This window comes from Ranitomeya variabilis, chromosome 4, assembly GCF_051348905.1.
Source record: "Ranitomeya variabilis isolate aRanVar5 chromosome 4, aRanVar5.hap1, whole genome shotgun sequence".
NCBI lineage: Eukaryota > Metazoa > Chordata > Amphibia > Anura > Dendrobatidae > Ranitomeya > Ranitomeya variabilis.
The window spans coordinates 198,572,865-198,598,999 of NC_135235.1; the positions used below are offsets into that span (position 1 = coordinate 198,572,865).

Below are 26,135 nucleotides of genomic sequence, written 5' to 3' on the forward strand. Positions count from 1 at the left end.
CACCTGATTTACTTAATTGGTAGTTGGCTCTCAAGCCTGAACAGCTTGGAGTAGGACAACATGTATAAAAAGTATCATGTGATCAAAATTGAGTTTACCTTTTTTTTTCTTCTTTTTTTTTTTAATTTGTGTTCTAAAATCTTTTATTATTTTAGGCTTAGTATGGAACATGAACTTCTAACCTCCCACCATAGTCGATTGGTTGACAGATGGAGTCTGTCCTATTTCACCAACTAGAGGCTGCGTTCAGCATTGACTGTGTCATGTAGGAGTAGACGGCTTGGATCGGAGTCATCTCTGATCCTGGTCATTACAGCAGCTGCATAATACAAGGGCACCTGCAAGACATGGTATGGTGTCTATGTCATCACTGCACCTGATAAGATCTGGGGGGGGGGGGGGGGGGTGGACCTCACATTAACCCTTATCTTGACCAATTCTAGCAATTACTCCCAATAAAAAGGGAATGCAAGGGCAAAGAAGAAAACAAAGCAATGTAAAATAGAAAGCATCTTTATTACAAGACAAGAGCCTCTCTGTGAATAATGTCCGATGGCAGAACGCAGGAGCCACCACTCAACCCGCAAGATATAAGTGGAAATGGTTTTTTTTCTCCAGAAAAAAACAAACAAAAACGAAACACAGACATACGATGGCACAAAGAGCTCAAACACTGCATGACCTGAAATAAGGAAAGGAACAACCAAGAGGCAAATGGTGAAGAACAATACCAGTCATTGTGTCCAGGCTAAAGATGAAACACAGAATAGTGGAAACTCAGACTGCCTTAGAATGTGTGGGCAAAAATGGCACAAAATAATATTTTCACCAAGGTTCTCACAATTTTTCCCTTGCAAAGGTCCCATTTTATAACCTGACCGCATCGTCTCCATCTGTATAATGAATTCCTTTATTTGATGAGATGTTGGCAATGTGGGTCCTTAAGGAAGATCTTGGAGGTTGGCAGACTGATCTCCCGGAGCAGTATCCCACCAGCTTGGCACCCTGTTTGTGCGGCCATGCTCTCTAATACAAACAAGCAAAAAATTGGCAAATTTGCAGAAGCAAAATAGGAACACTATAGAAACTACCTAAGGTCGTTTTGTGTGTGGAAATAGTTTTTCCAACCATTACAGAATGTATAAATGGATAGTGCTTGTATCAGCAAACCATTTACGGTAATTCTCCCCACCGCTCTCCTACCATATAGTCTCTGTGCAGACATTGTGTTTTTTGCTGCGTCTTTCAGTGCAAATTTGTCACAAAACCTGAAAGTTTTCCTGACTCCAGCAAAGTGAATGAGATTCCTGAAGTCTCATGCACACGTTGCTTAATCATTTTGCTTGCAGATTTAAATCTGGAAAATGTCAATTCTTTCAGTGTTTTTGCTCCAGAGTTCATCGATTCTAATGAGTGGGGAAAAATCTGCACCAAAAACGTCAGCAATTAACACTTTTTCCCTGCCAAGTGATGCAGACATTTATGCACCAAATAAGTAACGTGTGCACAGACCGTTGTAGTTTACAGCTTGTTGCATTTGTGACGGGTCACTATTGCAGTCTGACAGCGACGGCTATAAATGCTCAGTGCGTGCAAGCTCTTCCCTAAGACCAGTTAGCTTTGGACCCCGGCCAGCTTTGGTGCCCACTGTTGCAGAAGGAAAGCAGCACTGGGAGTGCACAGTTCACACCTGTGAGATTATAGTTAAAGATTGAGGCACTTTTCCTATGTGAAGTATATAAGGGCTCTTTTCAGCAGGGCTGTTTATATGAAAGTCGTAGAAGTTTTCGGGATGATTTTGTGTTAGCATGTCTGCACCCGGCCTAAATTAAATAACTTAAGGTTATTTAACTATATCTTTATACCTAGACAACCCCTTTAAAAGAGTTTTGCGGTATAAGACAACTCCTCTGTCCCATTTGCAGTTTGTTTTTAAAGAAACTGGCCTTTGCTCACCCTCCCCAGGTTCAGTTCTGTGTCCCTGCCGCTGCTCTTACTGTCCGATACTGTTAAGTTTTGTGGCTCTGCCAGAGTTGACAGCTCATGCTGCAGAGCTCACTGATTGGCTGCAGCGCTTTTCAGCATGGCATGACATTTCAGACAAGACCATACACAATACTACCAAACTCAAAGAACAAATCCTTCCAGTGGGCACCATATATAATACTTTGCTTCTATACAGGTGGCAGCCACATCTGAGGAAGCAGGGAATCCAAGGGAAAATCTTTACCCCAGGCAAGAAAAAAAAAAAAAAAGAACACTGAGCTTAAAGGGGCCAAATGGTGCAAGACACAAATAAGCCTCAGTCACTGATCATACATATAGTCAGGCTGCAGAAGGCAAAGTTATATTCCACGAGTATTGAAAAATAATTGGAGCACTAATCAAAATCCTGTCACCAGATCAAGTTTCTGCTCCGTTTTTGTCTTTTTTAGATTGGCCATACGGTTCCAGAAATATGTGCCTTTTTTAGTGACAATTTTACAAAGGGGCATGACTCATAGGGTAATTATCCAGAGCAACCTAAAGACATGCCCCTGAGGATCGTGTGAACCATGTCCCCGTAGTAAAGACTATTAAGTTGCTCTAAATAAAAAGGCCCATATCTCTGAAACTATACGGCCCAATTAAAAAAAAGAGAAAAGAAATGGAATTTTCAAGAGGAACAGGGAAAAAAATACAAAAACAAATACTGGACACTTGTCCTGGTGATATTTCCCTTTTAAAGCATTGGTTAGCTGGTTCCATCTTACTGCTGGCAAAAGTGGGAATGTATGCTGCAGCATTGGAGGCAGATGTGAACAGAGCCTTAAAAAGGGATCTCTAGTACGGCTGGCACCTGTGTCATTACCCCACAGACACCCTCATGCATCAGATGCATGTGTTTTTCCAACCACAGTAACATTATGAGATGGTTATTATTCATATCCCCCATTCACTAGATGTAAAATAAATTACATATTTTTTAAAATTGAAAAAAAATACCCAATGACAAAAAAAACCCAAAACAAAACTATTTTTCAACTGTACCTATAAGTGAAATGTGCGGCCAGAAGCCCACGGGCAACTTATTTGGTATTTCCAGGAATTCTTGGTCCCACCAGTAGGGGGACCTAGATACATATGGAAAATGATGCGTAAACGGCCAAAACCCTAAGACACAGATGCGCGTTTGATCATGACTTATATGGCAAAAATGTAAAAAAAAAAGCACGTAAATCATAGAGGTGAAGTGTAATAACCATTAAGTGGTCCTTCAAGGAAGCATAAAGGTGGGGTGATGACAGCGACGTTCACTGAAGGACCCCAACTCCCAGTACGTACAGTCAATAACCTCTTTCACAGTCCAGTAACTGAAACGTAGGACTTGTTCAACCAGTTTAGCACAAGCACAGATATTGTATGGCTTGCAAGAACATCCAGGCACAAGACACACCGGACAAGGGTCTGCCAATCAATTATTTCTCCTTTTCAATCTCTTCCTTTCCTCCTCTGCGGTCCCGGGGAGCCCGAGGAGCTGTCATGGCCAGCAGCTTGCCAAGGATGAGAAAGAAAAGAGCCACCACGTGGACAGCAAAATAAATAGAGCGCCAGTAGCGGACGGTGTCGGAGAAGGTGAGCAGGACGAAGCCCATGCACATGTAGTCGTAGGCTCTCATCTTAAGGAACCAGTGCATCCAGTCGAACACCAGCTTGCCAGAATCAGACAGGCGACGTCGCAGGCCGGCGTCCATGGAGGCCTCCGATGCCAGGCACAAGGGTATGGTCAGGAAACTCAGGTAATACCCAGGATGAATCCCGTGCCAGTAAGCGCTGATCAGCATGGTCCAGGCACTCCTGTCGGAGAACGATGGCAACATAACACATGCAAAGTAGTTTTATACAATTACTACTTAATTATATACAGCCTTATATTTTTCTTTAAGATACATTTTCACCAGACCTTTCCACCAAGGCATCTCGGGGACGGACCAGTAGGCTACGTTCACACGATCCGTTTTTCACTGCGGATTTTTCCGGTCCTTTTTCGGGGAAATCCGCAGTGGAAAACGGCGGTGCTTCTCTCGGCGGATTTGTGTCCTTTTTCTTCTGCGGATTCCACTGCGGGTTTCCAACTGCAGTTTCCTATTGGTGCTGTTGGAAACCCGCAGCAGAATCCGCTGAAAGAATTGACATGGTACTTCTTTTTTCCGTTGGCAAATCCGCGCGGATTTTCCAGCGAAAAAAAGGATCGTCGGCACAGCGGGTTTTGTTTTCCATAGGGTAACATTGTACTGTACCCTGCATGGAAAACGGCTGCGGATCCGTAGCTGCAATTCCGCTACGGATCCGCAGCAAAAAACGGATCGTGTGAACGTAGCCGTAAACTTTTATAACTCCCAACAAGTGATTAACTGGAAATGCTGGGAGTTGTAGTCTCAACAGTTGGGTTTATGATCTAAAGCACACATGTCAAAACCAGGCCTGCAGGTTGAGTATTTAGCCCATGAGATCGGGCAGACCACTGCCTGATATGGCACTTTCAAATATACAGCTCTGGCAAAAATTAAGAGACCACTGCAAAACTTTCAGGTTTGTCTGATTTTCTTCTTTATAGAATAAAATAACAATTTACATTTTACTCAAAAATACACCTATAAACTACTGACAACATGTCTCCGAAGTTCCAAGTAATACGTTTTGTATTTATTTTCTGAAAATGAGAAATGGTCAAAAAAAGGAAAAAAGGAATTAATTGCTGACCTCAAATAATGCAAAAAAGTTCATAATCATTTAGAAACAACAATACTAATGTTTTAACTCAGGAAGAGTCCAGCAATCAATATTTTGTGGAATAACCATGATTTTTAATCACAGCTTTCATGCATTTTGGCATGCTTTCCACCAGTGTTTCACACTGCTTTTGGGTGACCTTATGCCACTCCTGGTACAAACATTTAAGCAGTTCTTCTTTGTTTGATGGCTTGTGACTATCCATCTAACTCTTGATTACATTCCAGAGGTTTTCAATGGGGTTCAGGTCAAGAGATTGGGCTGCCCATGACAGGGATTTGATGTGGTGGTCCTTCATCCACACCTTGATTGACCTAGCTGTGTGGCATGGCGCATTGTCCTGCTGGAAAAACCAATCAGCGTTGGGGAACATTGCCTGAACAGAAGGAATCAACTGTTTTTCCAGGGTAACCTTGTATGCGGCTTTTCATACGTCCTTTGCAAAGAACAACCTGCCCAATTCCAGCCTTGCTGAAGCATCCCCAGATCAACACCTTGTCGTCTAATGGTTAGACGGAGACCTGGAGAGGCATACAAGCCACAGTGTCTTGCACCCACTATGAAATTTTGTGGAGGATCGGTGATGATCTGGGGATACTTCAGCAAGCCTGGAATTGGGCAGGTTAATCTTTGTGAAGGACGTATGAATCAAGCCGCATACAAGGTTATCCTGGAAAAACAGTTGATTCCTTCCGCTCAGGCAATGTTCCCCAACGCTGATGATTGGTTTTTCCAGGAGGACAAAGCGCCATGCCAAACAGCTAGGTCAATTAATGTGTGGATGAAGGACAACCACATCAAATTCCCGTCATGGCCAGCCCAATCTCCTGACCTGAACCCCAATGAAAACCTCTGGAATGTAATCAAGAGGAAGATGGATAGTCACAAGCCATAAAATAAAGAAGAACTGATTAAATGTTTGTACCAGGAGTGGCAAAAGGTCACCCAAAAGCAGTGTGAAAGCCTTGAGGAAAGCATGCCAAGACGCATGAAAGCGGTGAATAAAAATCATTGTTATTCCACAAAATATTGATTTCTGAACTCTTCCTGAGTTAAAACATTAGTATTGTTGTTTCTAAATGATTATGAACTTTTTTTTGCATTATTTGAGGTCTGCAAGCAATGCATTTTTTTTGTTAATTTTGACTATTTCTCATTTTCAGAAAATAAATACAAAATGTATTGTTTGGAACTTCGGAGACATGTCAGAAGTTTATAGAATAAAAGAACAATTTACATTTCACTCAAAAATATACCTATAAAGAGAAAAATCAGACAAACTGAAAATGTAGCAGTGGTCTCTAAATTTTTGCCAGAGCTGTAAATCGGCAGCATGGATGACTGTACAGTTGAAAGCAATGAAGAAAAAGGGAATGTCAGCTGATGCTCCCTGTGCCACCATTCTTCCTCTGCGACTGACATCTCAGTTAAATTGGCACATTGACGTCACTACAATGTACCTGCTGTGCTGAGTAGTGCAGAGCTGCAGAAGATAAGCTGAGGAGACCGGAGCAGCGGGGGAACAAGGAGAGGCGAGTATTTCTTCTTTTTAATGAGGGACCTATTATGCTGCACTGAAGGACTACATGTGAGCCCAGTATACTGTGTGGAGGACTACGTGTGGCCCATTACACAGTGTGGAGGACTACATGTGGCACATTATACTGTGTGGCGGCCACAGTAGGGTCATCATACTGTGCGTGTGAAAGGTTCTGTAGAGGAATAATTCACTGTTTTGAGGGCACTATTTGGTGTCATACTTTATTATCTGTATTATTCAAGGCTTTTATCCTTTGTAAATAACATTTAAGTTAGACCATCAGCTTTTATCATATTATTCCAGTATGCCCCATTTTGGCCTTCTGTGTATTGGGAGTCTGACACTCCTGACCTAAGGACTTGTTGTGGCTTAAAGTGTCTCACCTTCTGCATAGACATGTTTGTGGTGTGCTTTTTCTACAAAACCAGGTTGGCGAAATCTAAGGGGGAAAGCCTTTGTGCTACTGGCTGACCACTGTATCTACTAGACTCAGCTGAGTGTTCATATAAATATATAAGTGGACAGTTGTTAAAAACTTTTTCCTGACTATTCTATTCTTTAGAAGTTTTTGAAAACAACCAATATCAGAACTATAGGAGTACAGAGAAGTTTTTCTAGGGCCCTTAATCCAAACTTAACTCCATTATTCTTGCATATGTTCACACTGACTTTGAGCATTTTTTTTTTTTTTTAAAGGAACAAAGAAAAGAAAGGTATTTAAAGGGGTTTTCCAGGCCTTTAACATTGATGGCTTATCTCTAGGATATCTGATCAGTGGGCATGTGACAATCGGCACCTCCACCGATCAGGACAGGCCATCAGTGTTAAAATTCAGAAACCCTTTTAAGGGTACTGTCACACATTGAAATTTCCATCGCTACGACGTTACGATTCGTGACGTTCTAGCGATATCGTTACGATATCGCTGTGTCTGACACGCTACTGCGATCAGACACCCTGCTGAGAATCGTACGTCGTAGCAGATCGTTTGGAACTTTCTTTCGTCGCTTGATCACCCGCTGACATCGCTGGATCGTTGTGTGTGACAGCGATCCAGCGATGTCTTCGCTTGTAACCAGGGTAAACATCAGGTAACTAAGCGCAGGGCCGCGCTTAGTAACCCGATGTTTACCCTGGTTACAAGCGTAAACGTAAAAAAACAAACCGTACATGCTCACCCGTCGGTGTCCTTCAGGTCCCTTGCCGTCTGCTTCCTGCTCTGAGTGCCGGCCGGAAAGTGAGAGCAGATCACAGCGGTGCTGCGCTCTGCTCTCACTGTACGGCTGCACTCAGAGCAGGAAGCAGACGGCAAGGGACCTGAAGGACACCGACGGGTGAGTATGTACTGTTTGTTTTTTTACATTTACGCTGGTAACCAGGGTAAACATCGGGTTACTAAGCGCGGCCCTGCGCTTAGTTACCCGATGTTTACCCTGGTTACCCGGGGACTTCGGCATCGCTCCAGCGCCGTGATTGCAACGTGTGACCGCAGTCTACGACGCTGGAGCGATGATTATACGACGCTGCGACGTCACGAATCGTGCCGTCGCAGCGATGAAAATTTCAATGTGTGACGGTACCCTTAGTCAGTAAATCAGCAAAATAACCCAGACTCCATGACCTAAACTGATTGTTCCAGTGATTGCTTCTTTGCCAAAGTTGAGAGCAGTACAATCGGGTGATGAACTTACCCAAAAACAAAGGACCTGATAGGAGCATTCTTGTATATGTACTGTGCCAGCCACCATTGCACGCTCATATTCCAGCAGCGCATCCCGTCTTTCACCTTCACGCAGAAATCAGCTCCGTAGCAGTCAATGTTCTTGATGGTCTCATAGTCATACTCTGTGTTCAGCTTGGACCCTTCAGCATCTCTACAATGAAAACACATTGAATGTTCACTGCCCCGTAATCAGTAGTAGATGGCATCCCTATAGAAGTAATGGGAGGCGTACCTCTCTAGCAGTGCATATTCCACAGTGGGTCCACCGCCGGAGCGAGACTTGGCAGCAACAGGATAAGCACCGAAGGCGGCAGCAATACATCCGCACTCTGCAAATATCCAGGCCACGTAAAACCGCATCCGGAACACAAAGAAGATGGGGACCATGTAGAAGAGGCGATACAGGAAGGAGCATTCGTAGAACTCATCTTTCTTCACGTATTCCAGAGGAAAGTAGTAAGAGACGATCAGAAACAGGACTCCGAATACAGGGGCCGCCCTCAGCCGAGACAACATGGGCTTCCAGCTGGGAATTTCTTGAGAACCAATTTGGTGCAGCCAGTCATGGTAAGTCTTAAATCGGTAGAAGGGGCCTAGAGACAACATAACACCAACGGTGAGGGCTTCTGTAGGACTTCTGTTTCCTTACATACATTACTGCGGTGGTCTAGCTGAATCCCCGTCTTTATTCGGGCAGTCGCTTCACAGGCATACACTAACAGCGTCAATGGGCAGCTCAGAGGCGGTCACTTACTTTGTATCATGGGGGGCTTCAATTTAAGATGGATAAAGGTAAATTTCATCCATTGTGCCTTCATAGATTGTTAGGCCTTGTAAAAACAAGCACTTTTGCAATTGACTGCTTATTAAAATGTACGGCTGTTCTTAAGATATTACAGCTCGTTGCCTAGGACACCGACCACCGCTGCTGTCTAGCATGTAAGCACTCTGCTGAAGCTGGCTTGTAACAGCGTACTCCAGCGATCCTGGTTACCTTGAAAGAAGTGCTTAGAAGCTCAATAGGGAAAAGCACGGTGTGAGTTCGGCTGTCTAGCAGCAGTAGTCGGTCTCCACGGTAACAAGCTGTAAATAAAAAAAAAAAAGCAAATATCTCAAAAACGGCTGAAAATTGTAACAAGCAGTAAATTGCAAAAAAGCTTATATTTATAAGCACTATCCAACAATACTCATTTATGAAGATGGGAATACCCCTTTAATAGACAAGTTGATGCTCAATAATGATTAGCAAGTTGCCGATTTTTCCAGGATTCTTGACATCTATAAACCACACTTACCAGTCATCAGCCCTATGTAGCAATAGCTGTACAGGAACACCTCCAGCAGACTTGGGATCTTGGGAATCATATTAACAGATGACTGACTGGAAAATGATGCCACTTCTTGTTTCTTCACTCTGCTAAATTCTTGCACCTCATTTGCTAGGCTCACAAGCTGGAAGACAAAAACGCAAGCAAAAAGTTAGAATATTATAAATCAGTGACAGGTTGTATAAATCCAGGATGTGCGCGTCAGTGGATACGGTCCACTTTATACATTTCCTGGAGGAATAACAAAGGAATAGCAGGACACACATGAAATAAGATTCTCCAACATTTTTATAGAACTACAAGTATTTTCTGAAAAAGACATTAGAAACAGGTTCATTGAAAGGTCGGAACATTTTCACATATCGAAGAGGCGATACATCTTGTCTGCTTTTTATTACATCAAAATTACACTCACATACCACCCCCCCCCCCCCTTGGTGACATGGTGAACTCATGTGGGGGCTGGTTGTGGGGGATGTGCCAGGTTTTTTAAAATTTGATGAGGTCCCCAGAATATCATTGCCGCTGGAGGTTCCAGGTGGTAGATATTTGTCGTCATATTTCTGATCGAGATTTTAGGGATGAAACATGGCCTGGATAGCATCATCCATAAGTTCGTTATTAAGTTGAAGGGGTTAGAATGGCCTTACAGTGATGCAAGTGAATGCTTTATGCTCATTCCATTGCCACGACATCAAAAATATATGTCTCCCATAAATATCGGATCAGCGCAAACCTCAATAGTCACTGGCTCCAAAAAGTCTCAGAACAGAGGAATCTCTAGCCTGGGAAGTGTACTTCCCTGTCTCTGTGTAAACGAATTTCAGTCTTTGTCTTTATTCCCCTCAGAGCAAATCTCCTGTTGCAATTATCTGTTCATGGCAGTAGGTCCCTACTGCAATAGAGGTTGAAGTATCAGCTTACTCTCACTTCCCCAGTTATGATTCATTCCATATGTTTAATGTGGGGGTGATCTGTCTTCTCAGGAGAAGTTTTTGGGGATTTTAATTTTTCTGTACAACAATCTCCTACATCTTGCACAGTGCCATGTAATATTGTGCCTGCGCCGTTACTCAGAAGACCAATGCAGCTTATCAGGGCATTGCAAAGTGATCCTCCGCACCTACACGGTCTTCAGAGCAATGGTGCAGGAGGGATATTTGCCTGGCTCCATGAATGATGTGGAAGACTTCATCCATGTCACTCAAGAGGTGGGCGGCGGTATTAGCAGGCACAGAGAGGGCGCAAAGCATTTCCTGGAGATGCCCGTCAGACCAGAAATCAGTGGTGCTAGAAGGAGATTTGGGTAAATAAAAAAAAAAAAAAAAAAAAAAGGAGTTTCATAATGTGGTGGTGCTGGTTAACGCATTCAAACCCTGATGAGAAAGTCTCTGCAATGTGTCAATAATAGGATCCCAAAAACTGTCAAAGTCCTCTATATACCCTCCTCAACAATCAAATTGCAACACCAAGAAGGAAAAGTTGTAGAATTCTGGAAATCACAGGATGGATAGACATGCTACTAAACTACAAATGAAAAACATTTATACAAATTTTAACAAAAAACCCAAAACCTCGATTTATTCAACATCATGAATGAGCGTCAAGTGCATAAATCCCTGAACTTTACCTCACCGACAGAAGCTAAGGCTTGTGTTAATGGCTGTCTGAGGAATGTTCTGCTGCACTGATCGCTCTTAGGCACTGAATAAGCCTACAGAGAGAACATCACACAAGATTATGGAGTGGGGCGGCATAATGTAAGGCAGCCGGACTCGTCCGGTCTTCATTCCAGGTGCACTGACAGCTCAGCGTTACATTGATTACGTTGTAGAACCAGTGGAGTGTCTATTTCTCCAAAAAGTGTCCGAGGAGCCATTTTTAACATGACCATGCCAAGTTACATGTTGCTTGTGTTGCTGTGAGCAGCCTATGTGGCCCAAACGTGCTCCTATGGCTGCAGCGTCTCCAGACTTGCATCCCATTGAGCACATCATTGGTCGGTGATTACACAGGAGCTGCCAGCAGCCGCTCATGATGATTTGCCAAGTGTATTCAGTGGCACAACCTTCCTCAGATGACCTTTAATATCCCCATGGCTGTAAGTGCGGTGATTTCTGCACGTGGCGCTCATACAGAATAGATCAAAAAGTTGTACAAATTTTGTGTTTCATCATTGGCAGATTAGTAACATGCCTATCCATCTCCTGTGATTTCCACGACTCTTCCATCTTGGTATTACAATTTGATCTTGAAGAATGTATAAACCAGATCATCGGCATGTGAGATTATCACTCTTCCACTACGGCCATGGTGCCGGCCACATGTTGGTGCCCATACAGAAGTCACAGCCTCCAGGGCAGGGCAGCGTATGAGCTGTGTAGACACATGCAGGCAATATCAGTCACCGGTATGTTATCTTTGGCGGATTTTCTAGACGAAACCTGGCTATGGACACTGCAGTGCAGGGATGTTCTGCGCAGGAGATCTCGTGTATCAGCAATGTAGGCAGCAAGGTGTCACTGGCAACGTTCCTGCAGATATATTAGTAGTGACTGATTGTTCTAGTCTCACGTTTCCATGTCTGATAGAGGAGACTTTGACCGGGCTCTAATCCCAGCCAGGTCTAGTTACACGTTATGTATCCGCTTTCCTTCTGGTTATACGTACAATGGACGCTAGTAATGTTCTGCCATCAGGATAATTCCAAATATCATATTTCTGCATTATTTGCTCGTCCCCATCAGTATCAGACTATGATCAGAAATACATTGTAAGTGAACGCAATCACCATGTGGCCAAGAGAATTCTTGTATCATCAGCTTTGTGGTGGTTTTGTTCTTTTTCCTTTGTATTTCAACATTTCCGCAGAAATATGTTCTGCAATCCAATTCTGCCACTAGCACATCGGCCCAACTAGCTATACAAAATTATAGCTAAAAAGCAGATGTCTTAAAGGATTATATAATTGAAAAACGTAAAGTATTAATGTTTTATTTTTTTATGGTATGTAAAAAATGAAAAATTAAAAAAAATGCTTCATGTTTTCAACTTTTAAACATGAGAGGGAGCAGCTGCTGACATTTGCCATTAAAACCTAGCGTACTGCCAGCTCGCACGTGTGATGTCTCCTCCCTGCCCCTTTTCGGAGTTCGGAAAATTGTAAAAAGAAAATGAAGTTTAGGAGCACAGTACAGATACATTTTTTTGGTGACTGCAATGTGATACCAAGATACGGACAGTGCCAAATCTGTTAGTTGCTGCTGCGCTACTTACTGGTTATTTACTGAGATCTCAGAGGAGCCATCGTATCATTGCAGTGCTTAGATCACAGTGAGTACAGAGTTCATTGGATTGTATCACACACAATGAGATTAGATGCACGGAATTGTATCAAACACTATATTAGATACACAGGCTATCACACAATAGAATTAGATACATGACTCAGTATCTATCTTTTCTTTATTTTTTTTATATAGCGCTAACATATTGCGCAGCGCTTTACAGTTTGCACACATTATCACCATTTGGAATGTGGGAGGAAACCGGAGTCCTCGGAGGAAACCCACGCAAAAACGGGGAGAACATACAAACTCCTTGCAGATGTTGTCTCTGGACTCCAGCGCTGCAAGGCTGCAGTGCTAACCACTGAGCCACCGTGCTGCCCCGTAAATAATTACTGTGATCTGAGTGGAGAGGTCATGTCATTGTGGCTGCTCTGCTCAAATCACAGTTATTACCAGCAAGTGGTGACGGAAGATTCGGCTTTGTAAACACCACAGTAAAGCCCAATTCAGGCATCGCTACATCACAGAAGTCTGAATGAGGATTTACACTGACTGAGCAGAGACTAGTCAATGATCAGAGCACATTTTAGGCAGCGTGATATTGTACTATTAAAGGAAATTTGTCACCACATTTGACCTATCTAAACTATTAATATGGACATACAGGCTATAGACTGCTGAAGACCGTCCTCCCTGTGTGTCTCATATCAGCTGTGTGTGAGAGCGGAGACTGAACCTGCGGCGGTGTCACCGCTGCAACTAAACGCCGAACGCGGCCAAGAGGAATAAAGTCAGAACCTCACGGGCGGGAGAAAATTACAGTAAGTGCGGCACCTGGCAGGTTAATCTGCAGATTAACCCTTTCCTACAATTCCATTTACTTTCTCTTCTTCACCTTTTTGCTGCTAGTTAATAATGCAGGAGCAGGTTTCAACCAGATAGGTAGTTTTTCTATAACGGACCATCTAAGGTTGCCTGACCATTGTCAGTAGTATACGCACTATAAATGGTCTGCTCTATCAAGCGACATTGTCGGTTAGTCCTTTTGGCCACCAATGTGCTTTGATCTTTTTTTTTTGCATACATGTCAGGTTGGTCTGGATATCTATGTGTACTTGCTGAAGTAATATTTTTGGCATCTGATAATTTTTTAAATGTATCAAATAAAAGTTAAATTTGATATACTCCCCCTTAAAAGAAAAAAAAGATTTGATTTTATTTTTATAAGACATGACAAAAAACAAGTTGTCTACTAAAATACAACATTTAATTGAAACTGTACATTAAATAACAAGGAAAAAAAATGCTGCTTTTTTTTGGTTGCTGCACCGTACCATCAAAGTGAATGAGATTTCTGAAATTACATGCTGCCTAGCCTATCTTTTTTCCTTCAACTGATTGGGGAGACAAAAAAAAAAAAACCACAAAGATGTATTTTACGCAGCGCTTTTCGGTGCAGAAAAATCTACCTTGAGGCTGTGTGCACACGTTGCGGATTTTTCGCGTTATTTTCGCTATAAAAACGCATACATTATGCATCCCATCATTTAGAATGCATTCCGCAATTTTTCCCCCCACTATTTAATGCATTGGGAAGCTCCGGGAAAAAAACGTGCCAAAAACGCATGCGGATTTCTTGCAGAAAATGTCCGGTTTTGCTCAGGAAATTTCTGCAAGAAATCCTGAACATGTGCCCATAGCTTTATGTGATGTACTGTAATACTACTGTTAGCATTATATAGTGAAATTGCAGCTCACCTTACTCATCGGTCCCCCAGAATCGCGTGCTGTTCACCGGAAATGACGCTTCAAGAGCGACAGTGGCATTTAAATAGTTAAACTGCAGCGACTGGAGCGTCACCAGTGACCACATTATTTCAGTCGTACAAGTGCCGGAAAAACCAAGGCAGAACGTTACATAAAGCATCCTAGATCTCAGCTTCTTGGGGCGGATGTTTGTTTTAAATATATACTTGAATTCATCATTCATGGTTTTAAAAGTGTATCAGGTATGAGGACAATGGAGATTTTTACATAGAGGTAACCTACTGATAAAATATACGGTGGGTCTGATTGCAATCACTAAAAACAATGAATACCGCATGCCCCTGACATTTCACGCTAGCATTTCCTGGCAGCAGATGACAGCTTTGTGATGGATGATGCACAGTATCAGTGGTGGGAACTCACCTTCAAAGTTAAGAGTAACTGCACAGCGTTCGTGAACGGGGTCGGGGCTGGAAGGTCAAAGTTAGTCACTGTTCTGAAGAAGAGCAGGTAGGTGAAAGTCCAGCCCAGTGCAAGGAAGTGACAAGACCTGGCAGAGTAACGAAAAGAACAGGGATCAATAATTTCTTACAATTCATCAGTGTGCATGCAATAGATACAATATATCAATGTAGGTAACAGAACGTCAACATCTAAAAAAACAAAAATTACCGTATATATAATTAGTTGACAGCGCTGCAGCCACTCACTGAGCCTCTGCCCGAACTGATCAAAGCCACTGAGCTCAGTGATTGGCTGCAGCATTGTCAGAGTGACATCAGCACTGCAGACAAACACCAGGAGCAGAGCCAGAAACTCAGCGCTGGACCCAGGAAAGAAGACTAAAGCACAATTTGTTTTTGTTTTTTTAACAAAATTCACCTGGGTACAGAGGTTTTCCAAAACTGGAAAACCCTTTTAAATTCTATATATATATTTTTTTAAACCAGATTACATTTAACAGCTTCAATATAAGGAGCGTACAGGTGATATAGTCACAGGATCTGTACCTGGGTGAAATCTTTGTGATCAGCCATGTCCCAAGAATGGTAATAATGGAGTGCAGGATGTGGATATTACAGGTCCCCAGGGTGAGCAGCAATCCCACCGCTGCTCCACCCCACTGCTTCACCTGTGGACCTGAAAGCAGAAAAGCATGTATAACCGTAGGATTGACAAAATCAAAGCGTCATCCCCATCAGTCATCCGAAGCCTGGGACCCCCACCGGGCCGGAGAATGAAGGAGTCACAGCGCCACCTCCCCCTCACTGCAGCTCTCCCTTCCACCTGACTGAGCAGGGCACATGGGGTTGGACCTACAGCGAGTGGTGGCATATCGTACCCACATGTCATCACCCCCTATAAGGCTGAAGTATGACGTAGGGATGTGTAATCTATATGTCTCTGCTTTATATTATGGGGAATATCGCTCCATGATATAAGACCCAACTCTTGGGAGACATCAGTACAGAGAAATTTCAAAGATTTTTTTTTTTCCTTTTTTACATTGCAACAAATCCCAAATCCTACAGAATTACACATGAACTCACCTGCATGCTTGAAGAGAAATCCTACAAGTACCGAAAATAGCAGCACAGCAAGATAGGTGATCTCCTCGGGGGACATGGTCGCCCTCCTGGAAAGGAAACACGAGAACAAGACCTTAGAGGGGAACACTGGAAACCAAAGGCGACTGGTACACAACAGTTATCCGTACATGTAATGGTGGCGCCGGGGCTACAGAAGGACAAATCATTCACCGGGCAGCAATGACACTCCGCGGCCGGGCAACGTTTCCTGCAGTCAGGATCCTCCTACTGAAAATGCTTCCAAGATCCTCGGCAATATGTGGGTAGTCTGAACCCTCAGTGCGAGTGATGGACTTGAATATATCAATAATTCAGAGCGGATGTAAAGAGGAGACTTCTCTAGTCAGGACTGTACCTCCGTGTGCGGCAGGAATCACCGAGCAGGTCCCAGTCCGTACTGGGACAGGAATGGGAGTGCACTGTGTATATAGTGCAGCGTACACAGAGAAGGCCTATACACACACATTGTATACTGTGTACTACACTGGGCTGAGGAGCAAATACTGTACACATCATTGGGAGTAATGGGCAGTCAGCCGGTCAGCCCAGGGTAAAGGCAGGCGCCCCGCCGGTCAGCCCAGGGGAAGGCCGGAGCCAGTCAATCTGCAATATAGAGGAAATACTGCCACCGGTCAAAGTTAGCATACACTTAGGATTTGGCAGAATTATAACTATAAGCATACAGTTCTATGGTTGTTCAGGGCTGTTATACGCCATCTGCTACAGGCCTCATTTACATGAATAATCTTTTGTTGTAACCTCCATACATTTCTATGTTTCTTTGGTAAAGAGGGAGCCTGCACCACATGCACATAGTGTCTATAATGGAGTACTCAGGTGGATGCCAATAAACTGCAATATATTCCTTACACTGGAGGTTGTAGGGTGATGGCAGATAGCATCAGATCAGGTCTGTATTATTAGACTGTACAGTTAGTAGTGCACGCTTTGTACGCCGTAGGAGGCAGAGCTGTATAACTCTCCACACACTAACATACAGTGGTGAGACCTCATGGGAGGATAATGGGCTCAGTGACTTACACCATCATGCCACCTACTATCTACAGTTGAAACCAGAAGTTTCCATACACTATATGAAAATATACAGCTGCATGTTTTTCCTCAATATCTGACATGAAGTCAGAATAAACCTTTCCTGTTTTAGGTCAATTAGGATTGCCAAATGCCAGAATAATGAGAAAGAATTCAGTAAGTAATAAATATACCTTAAAGTCAAAAGTTTACATACACTAAGGATTACTGTGCCTTTAAACAATTCTGGACTATCCATATGATGATGTCATATGTTTGGAAACTTCTGATTTTTTTTTTTTTTTAATATATCTGAGTTAGAGACATCTGTGGATATATTTTAATGCACACCGGAAACATACTGCTTCTTTGCGTAGCATCATGGGAAAGTCTAAAGAAATCAGTTAAGATATCAGGAAGAGAATTGTGGACTTGCACAAGTCTGGCTCACCCTTGGGTACAATTTCAAGATACTTGAAGGTGCCTCGTTCATCTGTACAAACAATGAGGTGCAAGTAGCAAGTACAAACAAGATGGGAATGTCCAGCCAGCATAAAGCTCAGGAAGGAGACAGGTCCTGTGTCCCAGAGATGAATGTGCTTTAGTCTGACATGTGCGTATCAACCCAAGGACAAAAGTAAAAAGACCTTGTGAAGATGATGGCGGAAGCTGTTAATATTGTGTCAATATCCACAGTGAAACGTGTACTGTATCACCATGGGCTGAAAGGCCACTCTGCCAGGGAGAAGCCATTACTCCAAAAGAAACATAAAAGCCAGATTTATGTTTGCATATGCACACAAGAACAAAGACCTTAATTTTTGAAGATATGTCCTGTGGTCTGATGAAACTAAAATTTAACTTTTGGGGCATAACGACCATCATTACGTTTGGAGGAAAAAGGGAGAAGCTTGAAAGCCTAAGAACACCATCCCAACTGTGAAACACGGGGGTGGCCGCATCATGTTGTGGGGTTGCTTTGCTGCAGCAGGGACTGGTGCACTTCATAAAATAGATGGCATAGTGATAAAAGAAGATTATGTGGCAATACTGAAGCAACATCTCAAGACATCAACCAGAAGTTAAAGCTTGAGCGGAAATGGGTCTTCCAAATGGACAATGACCTGAAGCATACTGCCAACATGGTAAAGTGGCTTAAGGATTACAAAGTCAATGTTTTGGAGCAGCCATCACAAAGCCCTCATCTAAATCCTATTGAAAATTTATGGGCAAAGCTGAAAAGGCCGGTGCGAGCAAGGCGACCTACAAACCTGGATCAGTTACACCAGTTTTGTCAAGGAGGAATGGGAACAAATTCCGACCAACTATTGTAAGAAGCTTGTGGAAGGATATCCCAAACGTTTGACCCAAGTCAATCAGTTTAAGAGTAGTGATGAGCGAGTACTCGTTGCTCGGGTGGCCTCCGAGTATTTATGACTGCTCGAAGATTAAGTTTTCATCACCTCAGCAGCATGATTTACAGCTATTAGCCAGAGGCAGTAAAATCAGTAGCGGATGAGATTTCACCAAAAGAAAACCCCCTCACTTGAGAAAGCTGTGGATTTTTAGTTTCTCAGTCTGCTCTTGCAGATTTTCACAACAGATTCAACCATTTTCCTTGTGAAAGCAGAGAAATCCACAACAAATTCGGCATATAAGAAGTGTTCAAAGAAGCAAGTAGCGGAACCAGACAGGGAAGAAAGTCTCATGGAAGGATGGTAGACTCACCGACTTGGAGCTACAGCGGCTCATCAAACAGTATTAGCTGCTCTGCATGAAATATACAAAGTTCTCAGAGTATATGTTAGAAGATATGCGTCACTCACCAGTGTGATATCCCACTGCATGGAATAAAAGGACTCTGGACATAAACACGATATGCCGGTTACAGAGGTATGCGGGGAGAGGCAGAAGTGGACAACGGCCGTTTCACCTAACAATGCTTAAACGGGTTCATGTGTGTAATTACATAAGGTCACTCCCTTATACAGGGCTGACCTTTCAGTGTAAGGTGAAAAAAAATATAAATAGCATTATGTATAAGAAAACACAAATGTACAATAAAGTAGATATATAGTAATCACATTTTTGACAAATATCGTAAATTAGAGGGAAATAGATCAAATTTATCATTTAATCCAATGGGAACTTGCGCTTTGGTTTTCATGATCCATTTAGCTTCATATCTAAGTAGTATATTGTTGGGGTTACCACCTTGGGGCTGGATAATTAACCACTTCAAGACCTGCAAAAGTCAAGGTCTCTGGATAAGAATTGTTTTACCTGCATATGGTTAATAAATCTTAATGAACCCTTTCCTGATGTGATAGAACTATAGTGTTCACAAAATCTGGGTTTTAAAAGTCTAATAGTTTCTCCTATGTAATAAAACATGCATGGGCTAAATAAGATATATATACAACAAATTCAGTTCTACAGAATATAAAATATGTGGTTTTATGTAGTATGGGGCCAATGCGTAGGGGATTAGTGGTGATTTGGAGGTGGCAGCTAGGACAATTACCGCAATTATTATTACATTGAAGTATATGTTTTTCTAACCAGTTACTTTTGGTAGATAATAGTCTATTAACTAGAATGTCTCATATTATGAGTTCTCCGATAGCAAAAAAAATGGGTTTAAGAGGACCAATTTTCTGTAAATCTTTATGTGTGTAAAATATGCCAGTTTTTTTCAAACGGCTGAGTATTATTTTGCCTCTCCCCACACACCTCTAAGGCCTCTTTCACACTTCTGTCTTTCATCTCCCGACATAATGCGTTGTTTTGTGAAAAAAAAACCCACATCCTGTGAATTTGCCCACAGGATGTGTATTTTTATCATAGACTTGTATTAGCGATGTATCGCGACGCATGGCAACACGTTTCGTCAGTCGTGCACTGGACCCTGCGGAATTTGGCGACACGTCGTCTGGGAAAAACGTACAATGAAGCTCTTTGTCTGCGTTGGAAAAAAGTGCCACGACGGATCCAGCGGCATACGTCGCTGGCTAGAATGGAAGCCTATGGACGCAGGACCCATCGTGGCACATCACATGACGGATTATTTATTTATTATTTTTTTTTTTTTTTTTACACTGAGCATGCTCCAAATCAGTATTTAGTAGCCAACTGGCCAGACAGCCCCAAATCTATATAAACCTGACATGTGGCTTCATTCCTCAATGTGCCAGCAAGAAGCATACAAGCAAGAAGCCTGCCAGCAACCTGCCTGATGGATAGATGCATAGGTGGTCACAATATTTGCTATAACTCCTTCCATTTCTACCACTTGCTCTAAACCCTCTCAAAGATGGGGTGTTAAAACACTCAATATATAGGTTTCCCTTATTTTCCAGTAGCCAATCACATTTGGGAGACTCATTTGTAGGCATGGAAAACGGATCCGTCAAAAAAACGGATGGGAAAAACAGACAAGACGGATGCAACGGATCCAGTTTTTCGACAGAACAGTCTAGCAGATCCGTCGAAAAACTGGATGCGTTGCATCCGTTTTTGACGCATCCGTCGATAGGGCTACTTTCACACTGGCGTCGTGCACTGCACGTCGCAATGCGTCGCTGTGGAGAAAAAACGCATCCTGCAAAGTTGTCTGGAGGATGCATTTTTTTCCCATAGACTAACATTACCGACGCATTGCGACGCAGTGCCACACGTCGCAACCGTCGTGCGACGTTGTGTCGTGTTTTGGCGCACCGCCGCCACAAAAACGTTACATGTAACGTTTTTGTGCGTCGGGACCGCCATTTTCGACCACGCATGCGCAGCCGAAACTCCGCCCCCTCCTCCCCGGACCTTACAATGAAGCAGCAGAAGCATCTTAAGACTGCTTCCGCTGCCAACGTCGGGCATTTTCTTCACAGTATGCGTCGGTACGTCGGGCCGACGCAGCGCGACGGCCCCGTACCGAAGCTAGTGTGAAAGCAGCCTAAGTCGCATCGACGCATTATATGACGGCCGCCTGCCGACGAAAGTGTGAAAGAAGCCTAACCTGCACATCCTATGTCCAGATCCCACTGCATGGAATAAAAGGACTATCACATTGTCCGAGCTGGTGAGTGCCGAATATGTTCAAACATCTACGCTGACAAATTCTGTATATAACACCAGGGAATTTCACTGTGGATTTGTGGTGGGAAGAAAGAATTAAAAAAAAATAAAAAATCCCTAATGATGTCTTCCCTAATGATACCCATGGGATAGGGGTTGTCCAGCCCTTGCACTACTCGTGACCTACCCATGGGATAGTGGTTGTACAGTCCTTATGCTACTTATGGGATAGTGGTTGTCCACAACTTACGCTACTCACGACCTACCCATGGGATAGTGGTTGTCCACACCTTACGCTACTCATGACCTACCCATGGGATAGTGGTTGTCCAGCCTTTGTGCTACTCATGACCTACCCATGGGATAGGGGTTGCCCATCCTTATATTAATGACCTATTCTTAGGATTGGGGTTGTCCAGTCTAGGATAACCCTTTTAATGTGGTTGGATATTCAGGCAGAGTCTGATAGAGCATCTTGCCGACACTTATAAAGAAACCATACAGATGTTACTATTTTCTGGAAGATTTCAGTGGCACTCAGGAGACTGGGAGGTTCCTCTATTTTTCAGGAGCCTACCGCATGTTCCAAAGGGAGCCGAGAATAGCAGTTCAATGCAAAAAAAAAAAATTTGTTGGGTTTTAAAAGATTTTAGTACAGAGGCGTGGGGGGGGCTCTGCAAGGTGAGTGGCCCCCTCCTCTGCAATGCTTTGACTGTTTTTTTTTAGTTAATATTCCATAATTATACTCAACACTATTTTCAATAAAGTGTCTTTTTAGAAGAATCCTCAGCAGATGCTCTTATATCGACAGCCCACCTGATTCATCAGTTGATATGGTAACAAAAATGTCAATCTCCAGCGCCACCAACATTGTGGCACCAAATATAGCAGGAATCAGGATTGGTCACACGTATAAGGGTATGTGCCCACGATCAGGAATAGTAGCGTTTTGGAAACAGCATATTTTCGCTGCATTCTAGATTACCCATTTGTCTTTTGGAACTACGTGGATTTACTGCATCTAATGACCGTGTATATTAAGGGAAAGTACACGGAGGAGACTGGCGTCTCCACTACAGAAATTGACATGCTGCGGCTGGTAAACCCGCACCGCGGGTCAGTTTACGCAGCGGTAAAAAGCAGTGGGCATGGGATTTCTAGACACAGACTGCATCCAAAACACTACTATTCCTGACCGTGGGCACGTACCCCAAGACTCCAATGGAGGTCACTGCATGTGCACACAATAGTGGAGGAATCTACAGCAACTAACTGTATTTATTGCTAATTTTGGTAACTCTCCCCTCCCGCTCCCAGATTCTTTTTAATAATGCTCCAGTTCATTGGACAGATGGCCTCTTTACATCTCTGAACTTTCAACTTCTTGATTTCAAACAAACAAACAAGAAAACTTTTTTCTCAGCAATTTTTTATTTCCCAGTGACATCAGAGTTGATGGCACAAGCCTCCGAGGTCAGCGATTGGCTACAGCCAGGGGCGTAACAACAGTCCTGCGGGCCCCGGTGCGAACTTTTGAATGGGGCCCCCCCCCCCCCCCAAAAAAAAAAATGATATACAGACACACGCATACAATGTTAAACTAAGAAGTAAATATCTATTGCAATTCCTTTATGTATGAGTGGTCGCCTATATACACTGCAGGGGCAGATAGTATAGAGCTTTATGTATGAGTGGTCACCTATATACACTGCAGGGCAGATAGTATAGAGCTTTGTGTGTGAGTGGTCACCTATATACACTGCAGGGCAGATAGTATAGAGCTTTGTGTGTGAGTGGTCACCTATATACACTGCAGGGCAGATAGTATAGAGCTTTGTGTGTGAGTGGTCACCTATATACACTGCAGGGGCCGAATATCTGAGCTGGAAGCAGTGCATTCTGGGTCTAACAGGGCCAAGGCCGGATATATAATACACGTGGGGCGTCTCCGACAGGGTAAACCAGCTGTAACCCATCCAAGCCCGGTCATCTGCCTGCAGCACAGCACGCCCCTTATGGAGCGGGGCGGACATCCGGCATAAGATGACTAGTAGCCCGTACCTGAGCTGCAGGCCCCTCTCTTCGTCCTCATGGCCGTTCAGGACCCTCCGCAGCTTATCCATGCCTCCCTCTGCACGACACCACGCTCCACCAGTGACAAACCGTACAGCTGGCCACCTTCACGTCCTGTCACGTGATGACAACAGCATGTGACTCGCTTGACGGCAATCTCAGCCTGGTGTACGGAACTGCGACGTGCATGGCCCCTCCCCCACAGCGTGTACGGAAGCCCGTGGGTTCAACCTAACACTGAATTTACAGGACGAAATGTGCAGCGTGCGCTCACGGAGATACCCTGACAAGTTGACCTCAGGTCGCAGAGGTCGCGGCGGCACCGGGCCCTCTTTTGGGCCCGGGCCCTGGTGCAGCCGCGACCTCTGCGACCCCGGTAGTTCCGCCCCTGGCTACAGCGCTGTCGACGTTACGTCAGCACTGCAGACAGTAAGGGTATGTGCACACGTTGCGGATTTTGCTGTGGATTTTTCAAATCCGCAGTGCAAAACCACTGCGGTTTTCACTGCAGATTTTCACGCGGTTTCTTCTGCGGATTCCTCTACGGGTTTTCAACAGCACTTTCCTATTGGTGCAGGTTGAAAACCGCTGCGGAATCCGCAGAAAGAAGTGACATGCTACTTTGTTTCCGCGCGGAATTTTCCGCAGCATGTGCACTGCGGTTTTTGTTTTCCATACTGTACTGTACACCGCATGGAAAACTGCTGCGGATCCGCAGCGTCAAATCCGCAACGTGTGCACATAGCCTAACAGGCATCAGGAACAGTAGCAGAGACTCAGCACTGAACCCGGGGTGGGTGAGTAAAGCGCAGTTACTGCAACCGGGGGACATGGGTTTTCTGAAACAATACAACCCATTAAGGCTAAGTTCACACTGGGCTTTTTAATGCTAATTTTCAGCTGCATTTGACAGTACCAGCTATGTCTATGGGATTTCAGAAATCTCGTGCACACACGTTTTTTGTCATCAGCATTTTGTGCTCTGCTTGGTTTTTTGGACGTAGAGCATGTCACTTTCAGTGTTTTTCACCCACTGAATTGAATGGAAAGAAAGTAACCAAAAACGCCGCAAAAAAATGCAGCAAAACCCCTGCCGCAGCTTTTTTTCCTGCAGAAAAAAAAAATGCAACAAAAACTTCCAGTGTGAACTTAGCCAAGTTGAGGAACCACTGAGAAAGTGAACTTGGCGGTTTCCAAAGTCCACTATGTGTGGCCATCTCTCTACCAGCAGCGAGAATGGAATTCAGGAACCTCCGTGTTGTACAGTCCTTGAGGTAGGTAGGGGCTGCATCTAATCTGGAATACCCCATTGGTCCCTTATCGGGATGTGGCAGCCTCCTTAGCAGGTAGTTCTTAATAGAAGCGTAAAGGACACATATGCAGGAGATAGGAATAGCCCTTTAATTTTCTCATGAAGCAGCCTCGGCTCACTAGCACTGATAATATCACATAACATCCCAGAGAAATGTACATATATTTAATAAAATACAATAAAATATTAATATAATAGCTATAATAAAAATGTAAAATATTAGCTATATTTATATATTTTTATTATAGCTGTTTTATATTAATATTTTGTTACATTTTATTGTACTTAATCTTTAATATAATATGTAGAAATATAAAATAGCTATAATATAATAAAAAATATAAATATAGCTATAATAAACAATAAAATAATGTACAAATATAAAATATAAGTGAAAAATAAAAAATATAAATCATATAGACAATATAAATACAATAATATGAATAATATAAAGTAGCTATATAAACAGTGTGACATGATAGCACTATGCAGCGCTATAAGTGACAGTCCAACTCTCCAGTATAGGAGGCTGCAGCTTCCTCCAGCCCGCACAACTTGCCGTGCCATGCCGTCACCTGTATGCTACCTCACACCGTGTCCGCGGCGCCCACACACCGGGGCCGCCCTCCTTACCTTCCAGGGGCGGCTCAGAAGCGGAGGGCTCGGCACACTGGTTGTTTAATGAGGAACCATTCATTAGGCAGGAGAGGTAACAGGAATCCCGTCACTTCGGCCACCACCCCCCTCCTCACTCCATGGGGTGAGCTGCTTCCTAGTGACCTCATCATCCCCGCCTCGCATCCTCTCAGCCGATTGGAAGACGCCTGGCGTCGCTGAATGGTGATTGGCTGCTTATCCATCACTCAAATTGTGAGGGGCGGGAGGAATGGTTTGTGCGTAAAGCGTGCGGGGTTAACCTGTTCAGGACCGCAGTCTAGTTCACACTAGTGCAAAGTGCACGCGGCTCCTGCTCCGCTGCTCGCACAAATGCCGGGACAATAAAGTTTTATCATAACCGCCATTGATTTGGTGGAGTGACCATATGGGGAATAAAGATGGGCCAATTTATTTGGGTGGAATTTTTTTTTTTCTTTTTTTTTTAAAGCATACTGGAGAATACGGATTGTGTTTGGAATTTGCTTCTGCTCACCCCCCGCTGCTCCTTGGCAGAAGGCGCGCCATGACAGAGGCACAGAGAACCAAGGGTGGTGGGGGCTTCCTGCCCGCTGGCTGGTCCTCCGTCACACCGGCCCAGTGTTCAGTAGTCTACGAGTATGTCCTGGAGGTCACTGTACATGGTCCAGGGCCTACTCACAGGTGGAAGACCTGGCCTAGAGTAAACACCAGGCCACAACTTCTGGCCTCAGGCCTCAGAGGTCGACTCCTGGGTCTACTCATGGCTGGAAGCCCTTGGCCCAAACTAAACATCAGGCCAGAGATGTGGCGGAGAGCCGGGCAGCAAGAGGGGCCAGAGAGCTGTTCTAAAGAAGAGCCTAAAAAAAAAATCACTGAAAAATCCTTGCTAGAATCTTCCTCTTCATTTTTATTGTAAAACTTCTTTGCCGGTCACATGTTCAGTCTTTTGAGAGTCTTCCCCCCCCTTCCCGTGTCAGGTTCTGAAAAAAATATTGGGTGGG

General features: G+C 43.7%; 1 protein-coding gene across 2 annotated transcripts; it reads right to left on the reverse strand.

Moving 5' to 3' along the window:
- Positions 1–497: 497 nt before the first annotated feature.
- Positions 498–25,270, reverse strand: MBOAT7 (membrane bound acylglycerophosphatidylinositol O-acyltransferase MBOAT7). Of its 2 annotated transcripts, XM_077259610.1 has the most exons (9): positions 25,132–25,252; positions 23,175–23,300; positions 15,972–16,057; positions 15,432–15,561; positions 14,845–14,971; positions 9,332–9,488; positions 8,269–8,629; positions 8,005–8,187; positions 498–3,837 (listed from the first exon to the last, which is right to left on the reverse strand). In XM_077259610.1, the coding sequence occupies exons 2-9, from the start codon at positions 23,234–23,236 to the stop codon at positions 3,459–3,461; spliced, it is 1,485 nt and encodes a 494-aa protein (XP_077115725.1). In that variant the 5' UTR covers positions 23,237–23,300; positions 25,132–25,252; the 3' UTR covers positions 498–3,458. The 2 variants fall into 2 exon arrangements, with proteins under 2 accessions (XP_077115725.1, XP_077115726.1); XM_077259611.1 differs by lacking the exon at positions 23,175–23,300 and having other exon boundaries at positions 25,132–25,270.
- Positions 25,271–26,135: the final 865 nt, after the last annotated feature.